General features: G+C 39.8%; 1 protein-coding gene across 3 annotated transcripts in view; it reads left to right on the top strand.

The window, feature by feature from the left end:
• FGF13 (fibroblast growth factor 13) overlaps nucleotides 1–13208 on the top strand; it is a 126216-nt gene that overhangs the window by 70082 nt on the left and 42926 nt on the right. For all 3 annotated transcript variants that reach the window (XM_018555066.1, XM_018555065.1, XM_018555064.1), the window contains one exon: nucleotides 3516–3619. In XM_018555066.1, the coding sequence (XP_018410568.1) occupies nucleotides 3516–3619 (104 nt within the window). The remainder of the gene's footprint in view (nucleotides 1–3515; nucleotides 3620–13208) is intronic.

Raw genomic sequence — 13208 nt, 5'->3', positions numbered from 1 at the left:
GAACTCCAGTTTTTTCAGCTGCTCCTGTCGGTGAGAAAGCATGGGAGTGATGGTGCTAAGGAGAAGTGTTATGATGGGGTGTGACCTGTTTAAGGCCACCTTCCTCTAGGCTTGCTTCTGCTCAGTCACAGATAGCAGAGAAACATGTGTGACAGCAGTGTCAGGATGTGGAGCACCAGGCAAGGGCTGCAGGGGCCCTGCCCAGGATGCCCTGGGACTAGCAACATCCATGCCAAGGAAACTCTGGGAGGTGCTTCGGACTCCCTTACCCTGCCGCCTTATAAATGCCCCCAGTGTGCAGTGAGTGCACAGTGGTCCCCATCCCCCTTGGGGCACATGTGATCTGCATGCATTGCACTCATTAGGGACACACCAGTGCCAACTAAGTACTTACCTATATAGGTTGTTTTTCCGGTTCATGCCACTGTTGTCTTCTTGCAGCCTGTCAGCATTTGGAGCCAGTGAAATGAGCATTCCTGGACATGGTAAAGCTTTTGTCATGGAGGTGATTTGGATACCATCTCCCTGTAAATGAGGTATTGAGAGGAGCAGCAAAGACATTTTGAGTAAAATTTTAAGAGGTTTGTGATATAGCTGGGGGCAGAGTTGTGGATGGCATAGTATGCTGATGTTAGTATTTTGAATTATATGTGTTAAGCTACTGGAAGCCAGCAGAGGGATTGGCAGAGGGAGATGGCGGCCACTGAATGGTTGGTAAGGTGGAGTCTAGAATCAACATCCATAGAAGGCTAAAGGAGAAATAGCCTGAGTAGTGGTAAGCCAATGAGAAGGGAGGTGCAGTAGTCGAGGCAATTGTTGACAAGGGAGTGTGTTAGCTGCTTTGTGGTGTAATTTCTTAAGATGGGACAAATTTTGGAAATGTTACAGAGATTAAGATGGCAAGATTCGGTCATTGATTGGATGTGAGGCCTGAGGAGAGGACAGAGTCCAGGATTACACATAGCACTGCAGCATATGTGGAGGGACTGATAATTGTGTTATTGATCTCAATGGAGTAGTCAGGGGAGGGGACACAGGGGAGATGAAATATTATCGAGGGGATGCAATCACTTACTGTATAAAGTCTGGTATCCTTTAAAGAGCCCGCAAAACATGAGTGTACAAGTTAATTACATCACTGTCTTGGCTTTACTATACAACATTTCAGTGAAGCTATGTGTTATCTAAAACACTTATGCACAGCCAGGCTTATTTAATGGCAGTGCAAAGAGCAATGAGGATGTGAAAAGGGCACTATCATGTGGGACTGAGATTGCCTTTAACTGATCTGACTTCATATTAGACAGCGACTTCAAACTGCTGTACTTCACCAAATTGTAGTATTAAAAAAAAACCTATGGTAGGATTCAGATTACAAGATGGTAAGGAGAAATGCCATATGTTAGAAGGTGTTGTGAGGTGACAGGGCAAAAGGATCATAATATGATCACAGAAACTGAGTATATTTGAACTAACAACACAGCACCATCAGCACAGCACCGTGTAGTGTTCTTTTATCAAGGGGGTTTGTACTTTGCTGCCCCATATTTAACAGGGAATATAGGTAAAATATGAGAGTGCCGCAGCACCAGTAAGTCCAGTTAATTGTATTCAACAATTATATTATTCAACTTCGACTGAGCAGCCAAGTGAATAACTGAGTGCAAGTGAAGTGAGCTGAACGCTGTTTAGCTATTCACTTCAGCCTTGTATGACTGATTTCACCGTACATCGGCTAAAATCAGCTGTACATTGGCTGCCTTTGGATGCCTTCTGTCAGCCGAACATGCTCTGCTCTGCATGTTCGGCTGCAGGAGGTCTTCGAATCAGCCGATCCAACATCTGGATCGACTGAGCGAAAGTTCTGGCAGCTCAATCATTACCGTTCGCCCCTATTGTCATAGGGGCCGAATGGCAGTAAGTGAATAGCCGGAAAAAAAATGCACGCCGACCCGACCGCATGCAACGGACACGCACCACATAATTAAGCATTTGACAGATTCCGGCAAAATAAAAACAATTGGGGCGGAGTCATCTAGCAGGTCACTGCTAATGAATAACAACTGGGCGGAGCCGGCTGTGACATCACAGCCGGCTCCACCCAGTTGTTATTGTTTAATGACAGATCAGCTTCCCCAGGTCATTTGGAGACGCTGATCTGTCATTACAACTGAGCGGAGCGAACCACGAGATTGCGGCTGGCTCCCCCCAGCTGTGATTTGCGTGGAGATCGGTCAGCTTCGGCCGATCGTTCTCCTTGCTTCGGGGGTCACTACGGCTCAGCTGAGTTGAAGCATATGCGTTTGGCCGGACTGAGCCACTTGGCTGCTGTACGGGCTATTGTGAATAGCCCATACAGCAGCACTTCAGTTCAACTGAACCGAAGGGCTCAGGCAGCCGAAGTTAGCCAAAGGATCAGCCGAAGCTATGGTGGCACCATTCAATCACATTGAATGCTGCAGGCAATGAGGTTGTCACATCAGCACTACTCTCTAAATCATTAAGTACCACCTAGTGCCTGAGAAGAGGCAAAGTGGACCCAGTGCATCACGTGAACGGCATGAAGACTTCGGAAAAGGTATGTTTAGCGAAAAAAAACAATTAGAGCAGAAGGCCAAAAGGGACAGAGAGGCCTAGAGTTGGGCTTTAAACTTGCTGCAGTCTCATATTTGCATGTTGTTGGTAAGATCTAAAAGAGATTCTGTCACATATGACTCGGGTAAGATCAGTATTGTGGGACAGACTGAGAAATTGCTATTACTTTTTAAAATCTTGTTGCCATGCAAGAGTAAGCAGTGCAAAATCAGTGATTGGCATCTTTTAATTAAATCTTCAATGCTTTAGTTACCGATTAGCTGCATATAGGTTCCATTGAGATGGTCGAGAATGCTATGTGCTTACTATCAAAGGCTTGATTATCTAAATAGAGATACACAGACTCAGCCTGCTTAGATGGTACATACTGTATGTGGCAGCCATACTATTTATATGAATTGCCTAAACTCCTGAGAGATTTACTTTAAATAAAATAAATCGTATGCAATAAATCATAAAGTTTTATTTGACTGTAAAGAAAACAGGCAGCACAACTTTGCAAATAAACAACAGCATTTGTTTTAGCAGTAAAATCAAAATGATTTGTCTGTAGGTTTTAGTAAGTAATGTTACGCTTTGAATAAACGTCTCTTGGGAACGAGTGTCAATAAATTATTTGACAGAAGACAAATAATTACACATCTTCTCTTTTATTATTATGGTGATTTAATGTAGCGCTGGTCTCTTAGATTATAACTGCTTATTTCATTTGGCAGCAGCATTTTACATTAATAGTAGATGTGCATCGCATATGATGATAAATTACATTCGCTATGAAACAGTGGCCCACTTATCGCTACTTGATGCTTTTAAGAGGCTCCATTACGAAGCAAGTTGCAACGCCTTAAAATACTTAAGCACATGGTGTAAACTGATATAAATATGCTCAGTTATTTATTTTTAACTTTTGGTTTTTTCAGCTTTGTTTAACCTCATACCAGTTGGCCTACGAGTGGTGGCTATTCAAGGTGTTCAAACGAAATTATACATGGCAATGAACAGTGATGGCTACTTGTACACATCAGTAAGTACTTTTTTTTTTATTGATGAACTTGTGTATAAAATACCATGTATATTGGAGGAGCCTGTTGTGACCATCTGACATTCTCCAGAAGGGTTCTAGGTCTGATTAATATTTGTGGGTGGCTGGGATTTCCATTAGGATTTCCAGCCGCAGTTATCCTGGTATGAATAGGTTTGCCAAAATGCCTGCTATCCTTTTTGGATAGCATTAGTGCTGTAGCGTAATAGCAGAGCTAGTAATGGTATTTGGTCCATAGCACTGTGGGGCAGTTTTGAACCTGATTCTGAAAATCTTGTCTTTTTCCTTATATCATAGTATGAGCTAGAAAGACCTGTGTTGATCAGGTTTTGGATGTGATATGAGATGTGTTGAGGGCCTGTGCAATCACTGAAATACTAGGCACTATTGTGAAGTGCTGCTGTGCTAGCTGTGTTTTTGTAGCTGTAGGCATGTTATGCAGGGATGGCAGTGACTGTCAGGGTCCACTTCTCAGCACAGGAGCTGCATCAACCACCTTGTGGGCTTCTTCCAAATCAGAGTAATTTTTAAGAGCGCTCAACAGCACAAAGTAATTACAATGCTTCTGCATTTGGTGACCATCTTGGAGCAGAGGTGATTTGGCTCTGCTTCCCAACAGATTAATGCAATAGCAGGTTTTGCTTTTAACTCACATTTATAAATAGAAAATAATGTGTAAGATGTTAGGATAATCTATAAATGCAAAAAAAGCAGGGTACAAAATGAACATGTCTCAAAAAAAAAGTTCTAGATGACTCCCAGGCACTGGAGAATACTCAAGCCTCACCATAACATTAATGGGAAATCTGTCTTTTCTTTCCAAGCTCGAAGCCATAATTTACATACAGTATCTTGAACAGGTAGGAACAATACATTTTGAAACTACTGGCTGCACTTTAAATGAATGGCTCTTTTTTTTTTAGACACTCTCCAACCAAAGTTCTTGATGTACAGTTATCCACTTAAATAAATTATTTGCGAAGTCTGCAAAATATCCTACTGTAAGCAGTGTTGTACTGAAAGTAGAACATGTTATTACTGCCGAATTGTGTCTTAGCATCAACACTGGGAGCTGCCATGTTACTGGTTGCATTTGCATTACAATCTGTTCCCTGTGTCTTCAAGCTGTGTTGGTTGGTCAGCAAGTCAGTCAACAGTGTCATATTTTGCAGGCATCATGAATGGAGGCACCTAAATGTATTTAAAGGCTCTTCCTGCCTCATTAGTATATTTATATTAACAAATCTGGAGACTGTCTGTGGAGGAGCTCTATAAAGTTGATTTTCAACTTTTATAAAAAATCTTCTGTCTGGTTTGCCCTTTACTCTACACTAAAAAAACAAAATGTATAAACATCCACGGAATTCTTAAAAAATGTAAGATAGGTTCAATTAAACTGTTTGCCACCCAAACTGAGCAGTTGCCTGTGGGTAGCTACTGGCATATTCAGTCAGCCTCTGGATTCTTAGAACATTTAAGGGTCTAGGTAGGGAGACCCTTGATTCAAGGAGACTGTTGTTGTAACGCCGCGGGGCCGTGCTCTCCTGTGTCAGCGGCGGCTTCCTTGCGTTCCACTGTGGAACGCGGAAAGCCGCACGAGTTCATGCTCATGGCGCGGCGGCTGCGTTCCACGCTGGAACGCGGAAGTCGTGCGGTACGAACCGCGGCTCCTCCCCACGCCCAGGCACTATTTAAGAGCGCCAGAGAGGCAACATGGCGTTCCGAAATTGAGGTTAGAACGCCTGTTGCCTCCTGAATCTGCTACCTCGTTGGTTGCCAAAACAAATCCCTGGACCTGCTGCTACCGCGCTGTGCATCGGATGCACTCTGCTCTGCAACTCATCGCTACAACCTCCTATTCACAAACCACAAGTACTGCTCCTATTGGAGCTTATCTCACATCAATACAATTCCCCATGGATGCATGGACTGTCTGTTTTATGTGGAAACCGCATCCTGGGATTCCTTTAACAACCACCGTTTACTATTTATGTTATGCCTTGTGTCAGTATGCTGGTTATGAGTTGAATAACCATTTTTGAATACTGAACCCTATGCTTTGGCTGTGATGACTCAAACTCGCCGTTCAGATTGCGAGTGACACCTGAGATTCGACCCTGAGTAGCCTTTTTCTGCCAAATACCCCTCCGCGGTTGTGATCCCAAACCGTGAAGTTCTCGTTAGCGTGACAGTTGTTTTCAAAGCAGTCTCTCTGAGACATTTCATCAAAGTCCAACCAAAACTGACATGATTTGTTTGCATGCAGTATAGTTGTATTAATCTATGCTATATACATATGTGTGGTACCCATTTTGGGACATCCCTTCTACAGTACATACCTCAGTCTTCTTCCTAAATTCCCTTGCAGCAAAGCTAAATGTTATTAGTTCTCCTCCCTCCCATGCACTCTGCCCATTGCTTCCCTCCATTATATTATCTGTTCCCTGCATCTATAATCAGTTTTAACACTGCTTGTATTCTCCTTACCTCCTCGCTCTACCATGCGTCTGCTTGACTAGTGATGCCATCACAAGTGACCTGTAACTAAGAATTAAGAAGAAGAGAGAAGAGGCATGAGCAGGTCAGGGTAAAGAATGCAACAGGGAGCAGACAAAAATAAATTGGCAGAGGGAGTGCAATATTAATGAGGAAGGAAGAGGCATAGAGTAAGGAAGGTTAATGAAAAGAGGGGTATAATTTTGGAAGAAAACAGGACTGATGCATGTTTCCAGCAAGTAAGGAGGGACATTAGGAGAAAAACTGATGTTATATACAGTTAGGACTGATGTCCTAAAACTGTCACCTTTTTATGCTTAGGCTACTAGTATGGTAGGAACAGTCTTGTAAGTTGTAGCAAAGTAACTATAAGCATACATACTCATACTGTCATTCTGCATGCCCCCGCAATTTACCACTTTTCATAAAATATCAGCTCAGTCCAGGTACTCATCTTGTTGACACGACTCTGGCTGTTCGTACAAGTACACATTCTTTCTAAATGTGATTATGGGTGTACCTGTTCTTTCACTAGGTCTCTCGAAGAGCTGTTTTTATTTTTATCGTTGCATGATTTGTTAAAATGTAAAAATTACCAGTCTTTCTATCTTGTTCATTAAAAACTGTAATTGACGGTAATATTACTCTTGCAATTTGACCAACAGTTAAGTGGAAGCTGGTGCAATCAATAGCTGTGTTATGACTTTCCCTCATACTGTGACAGCTTATTATAGGTTTCTCGGCTTCTATTTCACTTCTGCAAACCCATGACTCATACACATTTTTTTCCGGTGTTTTACTTTATTTATGTGTTTTTGCTTTTTAATCTTGATGTATATTTCCAATAAATAATAAAAAAAAACACATTTATTGTAAAGACCATAACGTAAAAACTTTAATTCAAACAATGGGTATCAAATAATTTTATTACGGATATATTCCTGATCAATTGCTATATAGTATTCTGAAACTGTGCCCTTTTAATAATTACTTTTAATCCTTTTTATAAAATGCTTAACCCCTGCAAACCAGCTGAAATATTTAAATAGACTTATATTAGAATTAGCTCCTCCAGCTGCTGAAATGATAAAGGTGGGGTAGGTTGGAGTGATAGACAAAACATCATCTCTGAAGGTCCTCCTGGTAATGCTACTGGTAATGGCTGGGAGGATTTTAGACAGCTTCACAAACAGCTGGAAACTTTGGTAGCCAGAGTTGACTATCTAAATAAATAACTGTATCCATATTGTCAGAGTGAGCAATGCACAGGAGTGCAGGCATCCAATAGGTTCTTGGAATAAACACAGGAACAAACTAGGAGCACAGAGAAGTCTAGTGGAGACCCTGAAAATAGTAATGTAGGAAGAAACAGTGGGTCGCAGGGATCCTCTGGAAGTAAGATGCAAGCTTCAGGAGACGGGGATCCAATAGCTTGTGTACCAACATATTGTTCAAATGCCGAGCAGCAGGCACACTATCCCTTGAAGACAGAGGTTGAAAACAGATTGGCTGCCTATCATTTGCTAGAAGCCGAAAACCACAAACAAAGGAAAAAACCTGGCACTGGTCAAAGCACAGGTAAGAGTTGCACATATAGTAATCCTGTCAAGAAGTAGCCATTCCCTTATACTTAGATCATAACTGACTAAATAAATAGATTGAGCTTCACATCATAGAAATAGTATGTGCCACATGAGTCCTGGGAAGTCCAGTATGCTCAGCAGTCATTTGTACTTTGGTAACCATCTCAGTGTACCTACTACACTTATTAAACACTACAGTCCATTTTGGAGGAAGCTAATTAGCCTACCAGTATATTTTTGGATCGTGGGAGAAAATACAGTATATGCTTCATATACATATTACCCAGTGCAAAGAGCTTTAATCACTACGCTGCCCTACCACTGAGTTCACTAAAGTAAAGTTTTCTCCAGAACATTTTTTATGCTACTTGTTTTATGCTACACACCATCCAAAGGGATGAATGGTACTCCCTGGAAAACACATGGAAATGCATCATGCATTAATTTCATATGTGCACATCATAAAGTTTACCCAAAATGACATTTGGTTTATTTCAAAATATTTACTTGTATGTACAAGGTTTTCATAACTGTTTTGGGAAGTATAGCCAGCAGGTGGTGAAACAGCTGCTAATATTAAATTAGCACATAGACAATGTATTTCCACTTACAGTAGATTCATAGACCTGCAGTGAGAGAAAGGTACAGTACAGTAAACACAATAACTCTGCAGCACTACTTAAAGTCCAACTCCACCTTATTAAAAAATTGTAATAAAGTTGCCCAATACCTGTATTTAGTACTCACCTTCTCAATTAAGATGTCCTGGGTGTGCTGGATGGCGCTCACATCATAATGTGGCATTTTTGACCAGCCACCGATGGAAGAGGAAAAAGTTGAGGAAAAAGTTGAGGAAAAAGTAGATAAATGGCTCTGCTCATGAACAGCCAGAAGGTACCTGGAATTTAGACATTTATAGAGAACATATTTAAAAATATAGGTGTTGGGGGTACTGGGGAGGCTAAATAATAAACAAAAAAGGTTGGGCTTTTTAAAAAAACAGAAGCTACAGAGGTAATGAAGAAAGATATCCTAGCCCACTTGCATGTATAATTTCACAACTATGCACTTTATTACAAACTATTTTAGTGTTGAAAAGATAGTGAAAATCACCTAGTGGTCTCTCATATCCTTTTAGAGACTCTGTTGTTGAGATCTCTGCAATTGAGTTGAATGTGTTCTATTCTCTCTGTTGGGTTTTCAGTTTATTTAATGTTCTAGACAATGTGACAAGAGGGGCCAGGACAAGGAATGGATGAGGAAGGGGTGGGCAGAGCCAGCTGTCAATCAGGCAGTGGGGTGGATCCCGACAATATTGTCAGGATTCATCCCAGCTGCAGCGCATGTCTGCGCTGTCAGCATATAGTGGGCAATAGTCTGAGTTTTGAGTCACAGGAGGACATTAGTATACATTAGTATATGTCCTCCTGTGACCCTAAAAAGAACTATGTCAAAAAAAGGTTGGGCCATAGTTCTCCTTTAAATATATTAGGTTGTGAGGAAGGTTCAGGAGTGCAGTATTTTTAATATGAACTACAGATCCAGAAGATGAGCACATGGCCTCAAATTAGTAGGAGGAACGGTCCTTTGCTAAAAGAATAGTGGAATAATGGAACAAAGGGAGGGAGTCAATAAACAGTAAACTAATTAAAGGGTTTCTGGAATAAACTTTGGTCTTTTGGGGTCAGTCTACTGGATAGACTACTTGGACTTTTTTCTGCCTTAAATCTTCTTTGTTTTATTGTTTCACTAAATAATAATAAAACCCAGAGTTTGGTTGCTATGGGCAACATCTTCACTTTTCTTAGCAGCAGATGTAATAGATGAAACAAGATTTTAGTACTTTTGTGTCACTGAAAGAGCACTGATATTGGACTTTGTTGAGCACAAAGGACTTATCAGAGACTTGAAATTAGCTAACAGCTCTGCTATAATCTTGTCACCTAACATAGCCATTCAATAACTTTCTCAATTCACATTCACCTGCATAGAGAGGTAATTACTGCAAGACAGGGAATTTCCCATCTGCTGCACTGTGACAGAAAAGAATTCACAGCTCTCAATTTTCCCATGAGACATATCCAAGGAATTGCATTTGAGTGAAAATTAAATCTCTGGGCTTGTCTTGTGACTTTTTTCATTAGAGCTCCATTTTTGGGGAGCTTATATGGGCGTTTTTATTTTTATGGACTGCAGCCCATCTTACAAATAGCTGTTGTAGTTTGATATTTTAATTGCTTTACATTAGTCTGTCCTGGAAGTGTGTACTTGTATGCACAATGTGTGCACTGTTTATTTATAAGAAAGCCAGTACACCCTAAACAAATTCATATTTAATAAGGACTGGGACCTCTCTCTTTTTTCACCCCCTACCCCACTAATGATGCATTGTCTGTAACATGCACTTGCTATCCATATACCACCCTAAAATGTCAGATTTCCCATCACTTTTTGTTTGTGACATTGGTCCCCAGTACAAATAGAGGGATGAATGTTCCGAGCGGGGAAAAAAACTTGACAGAGAATCTAATTCTTACCTGTTCAATCCAAAACTAAGTTTTGCCTTCACACACACACTTTAACCTGTAATCTATCTCAAAAGAACAACCTCTAAGATTTATCAGACCTTCTAATTGTGGGTGTACCTTCTCATTTGGATATATATAGCAAAGGGTACACTGAGTTATTTGGAGGTTACCCCAGTTTCCTTTAATGTACAGGACACATGAGCAATCCAGACATGCACAGGGCTAAAGATCTTTGTCAATCTACCAAATGAAAAAAATGTCAAGCAGATCAATCAACTAAGCAAAAGGAATGATGTTGTTATATGCATTAGAATAAATGTTTGCTAATGTTAAATGATCTTCCTCTCAAAACCAATCTTTCTACACAAAGAAGACACGAGTCTATTCAGCTGAGTTTTCTCATGAAATACGTACAAATTATCCTTTAACAATTGTCACCACTGTGCAGTTGACAAATTACTCCTTTTTTACGTTTTGAAGTTTCATTGTCTATTTTACGTTTTAGACGATACGCTAACAAACAGGCAGCTGAGATTGAGAAACAAAGAAGTTATGATAATTTTACCCTATAATTGAACAGATTACTTACACCTAGTGCAAGAGAAAACATTCTTGAGCAGTTTCATATAAATACAATTATTCCACTTTTACAATACCCACATTTCATAGGAGAATCTAAACATAAATCCCAGTTTAAATCTAAATCTAATGTTTAATGCCCAAATCTGTAGCCAGAATGGTGTATTTCAGTGTTATTATATACTTTCTGCACTGTATAAAACCACTTCCTAGGCACCCACAACGCTCTAATGAGTTATGGTAATTGATCTTCTTGTACTAGCTGAGACATGCACTGTGGCGGGTTTTATCTCTCTCTCCAATATCCTTATTAACTGCATGAAGCTCAGCCAAATGGAGAGACAGGTTCATTTAAAACAGCATTTTAAATGTGCGTACTTTGGAAATGTTTGCATTTTATTGCTATTCTACACAGTGTCAATTCTTAATAAAGATTACTTAGCATCTATAGGTTCTCTAAAGGCTGAGGATTTACACGAATTTAAGAGCGACATTTTATATTCTGTTTTATGGGGTTTTTTTCTTCATTTTGTGCACTTTGTTTTACATAATAGATCTACTGACTAACCCTTGTTCCATTCTAACATCTGTGATGTATACTGTACATACCTGCCAAGTGAAAGCTTGGCACGGTCTAGATACGAGCATGTAACTTTGGACAGTCCTGATCATAGCAGAAGCAGTATTTTCATAATATTCCAACCTCTAATAAAATCAGTGCTATTTAAAGTAGTAGTGGTTTATGTAAGTAGAATCAAATTACGGTGATGTTTGAGCAGGCCGGGGGTGGGGGTCTAAAGTGGAACGATGAGTTTGTTTTTCTGGGCTCTGGAGCTGGAGAAGAGACAAACAAATGAAAGCCTATGTCTAGCAAAATGTTTTGGGGGAAAAAAAGGTCTAAACATATGAACGAAAGTACCATTGTAAGCACCCAAGGTAGTATTTTATGGTTTAACCCAACTCCTGTAGCTGCAACCTTTACTTATATTGGCCAAGTAAAAGAAGTGGAAAAGTCACAGATCTAGTGGCTGGATCAAGAGATAATAAAACTATGTTAAAAAAAATTGTTATGTTATGGAAAAACAAAACCTTCTGTTTTAATGCTATTGTCAGACTGCATTCTATAAGTAATAATGGTAAGTTCCACTCATTTTTTTGGTTGGTAGAGTTGATGATGTAAATGTAAGCTTAGCTCGCCTGCAAACTATGCCTGCAACATCCTCATTACTTTTGTGTATTCGGTATGAGCAGAGGGATCCTAAGACTAGGGTCTCCCACCTTCTTCATCAGAGCTCAAATAAAATAAGACTTGTAAATAAATCAACATATACTGACAACCAATCTGCAAATTGAATGATAATCCAAGTAAAGGAAGGAACATTTTTTATTGTTGTAATACTAATTGTTCACGATTGCAAATATAGATGATCATCTGCCAAACGTGAAATGGGCATCTCTTTCAAATAATTATGTGCATATATTGTTCAAATTCATAAAATGAATTTTAAATAGTAGAACAATTATTTTATATGGACAAAATATTTAAAAATTAAAAAGAATGACAAGCATCCATCATACAAAAAAAATCTAGTTACTAAACTAAAAAGCATTTTATATAGCTTATAATAAGTTGATTAAAAAGCAACATACTTGTCTGACGTGTGTTTGACATATCAGATGTGAGAAGAAACAATATAAGCAAAATGTTAGAAATGTAGACATTTAATGCAGCAAATAGATGTGCACAGTGGTGTCATCAAATGTGAAATAAAATACTCCCAGCAGGTAAAGTAAAACAAAACAACAAATGCCAATTACCTGATCTGTAATAGGATACTTTTTGTACCGAGCAAAGCTGTGAGAGAAAATATGTGTAGGGCTTGAACTAAACGATAGAAAATGAAGAAAAAAGGAATGACGGTAACGGCAGAAAGATGAAAGATATCAAGTATGTACAACTAAGGGAAGATAGGTTTGTAATTATGTTTAGACAAATTTAAAATGAACCTGTGTCTTGGCAGTGCAGGGCAAAGATACAGGTTTACTTTTGCTCCCGCAACCGTCACAGGCGTCCCCAGGCCGGGTGTCACCCACTGAGGCTGCCAGGTGTCACCCGCTGGGATGTCATTGGGACGTCATCCTGCACACGAGTAATGATTAGATTGGTGGGTGATTGCCGGGAAGATGTCAGTCCTCTATGGGCAAAGCACAGGTTTACTTTAAGGGTGGCAGTAAAAAAAAATGGAACTCTTGATCAGGTTGGATTTCTGCACTTACTATAGTCGCCATTAGTATCCGCTTAAAAGAAAACTGAAGCCAAACGTTTTTTTGGGGGGGTTTTAGTCCTATTTTGGGTCAAAGGAGTACCAATGCACTCCTGTGACA

Source organism: Nanorana parkeri, unplaced genomic scaffold (assembly GCF_000935625.1).
Source record: "Nanorana parkeri isolate BGI_ZX_2015 unplaced genomic scaffold, ASM93562v1 scaffold182, whole genome shotgun sequence".
NCBI lineage: Eukaryota > Metazoa > Chordata > Amphibia > Anura > Dicroglossidae > Nanorana > Nanorana parkeri.
The sequence above is the reverse complement of the archived record's forward strand: the minus strand, read 5'-3'. Positions and strand labels throughout refer to the sequence as shown.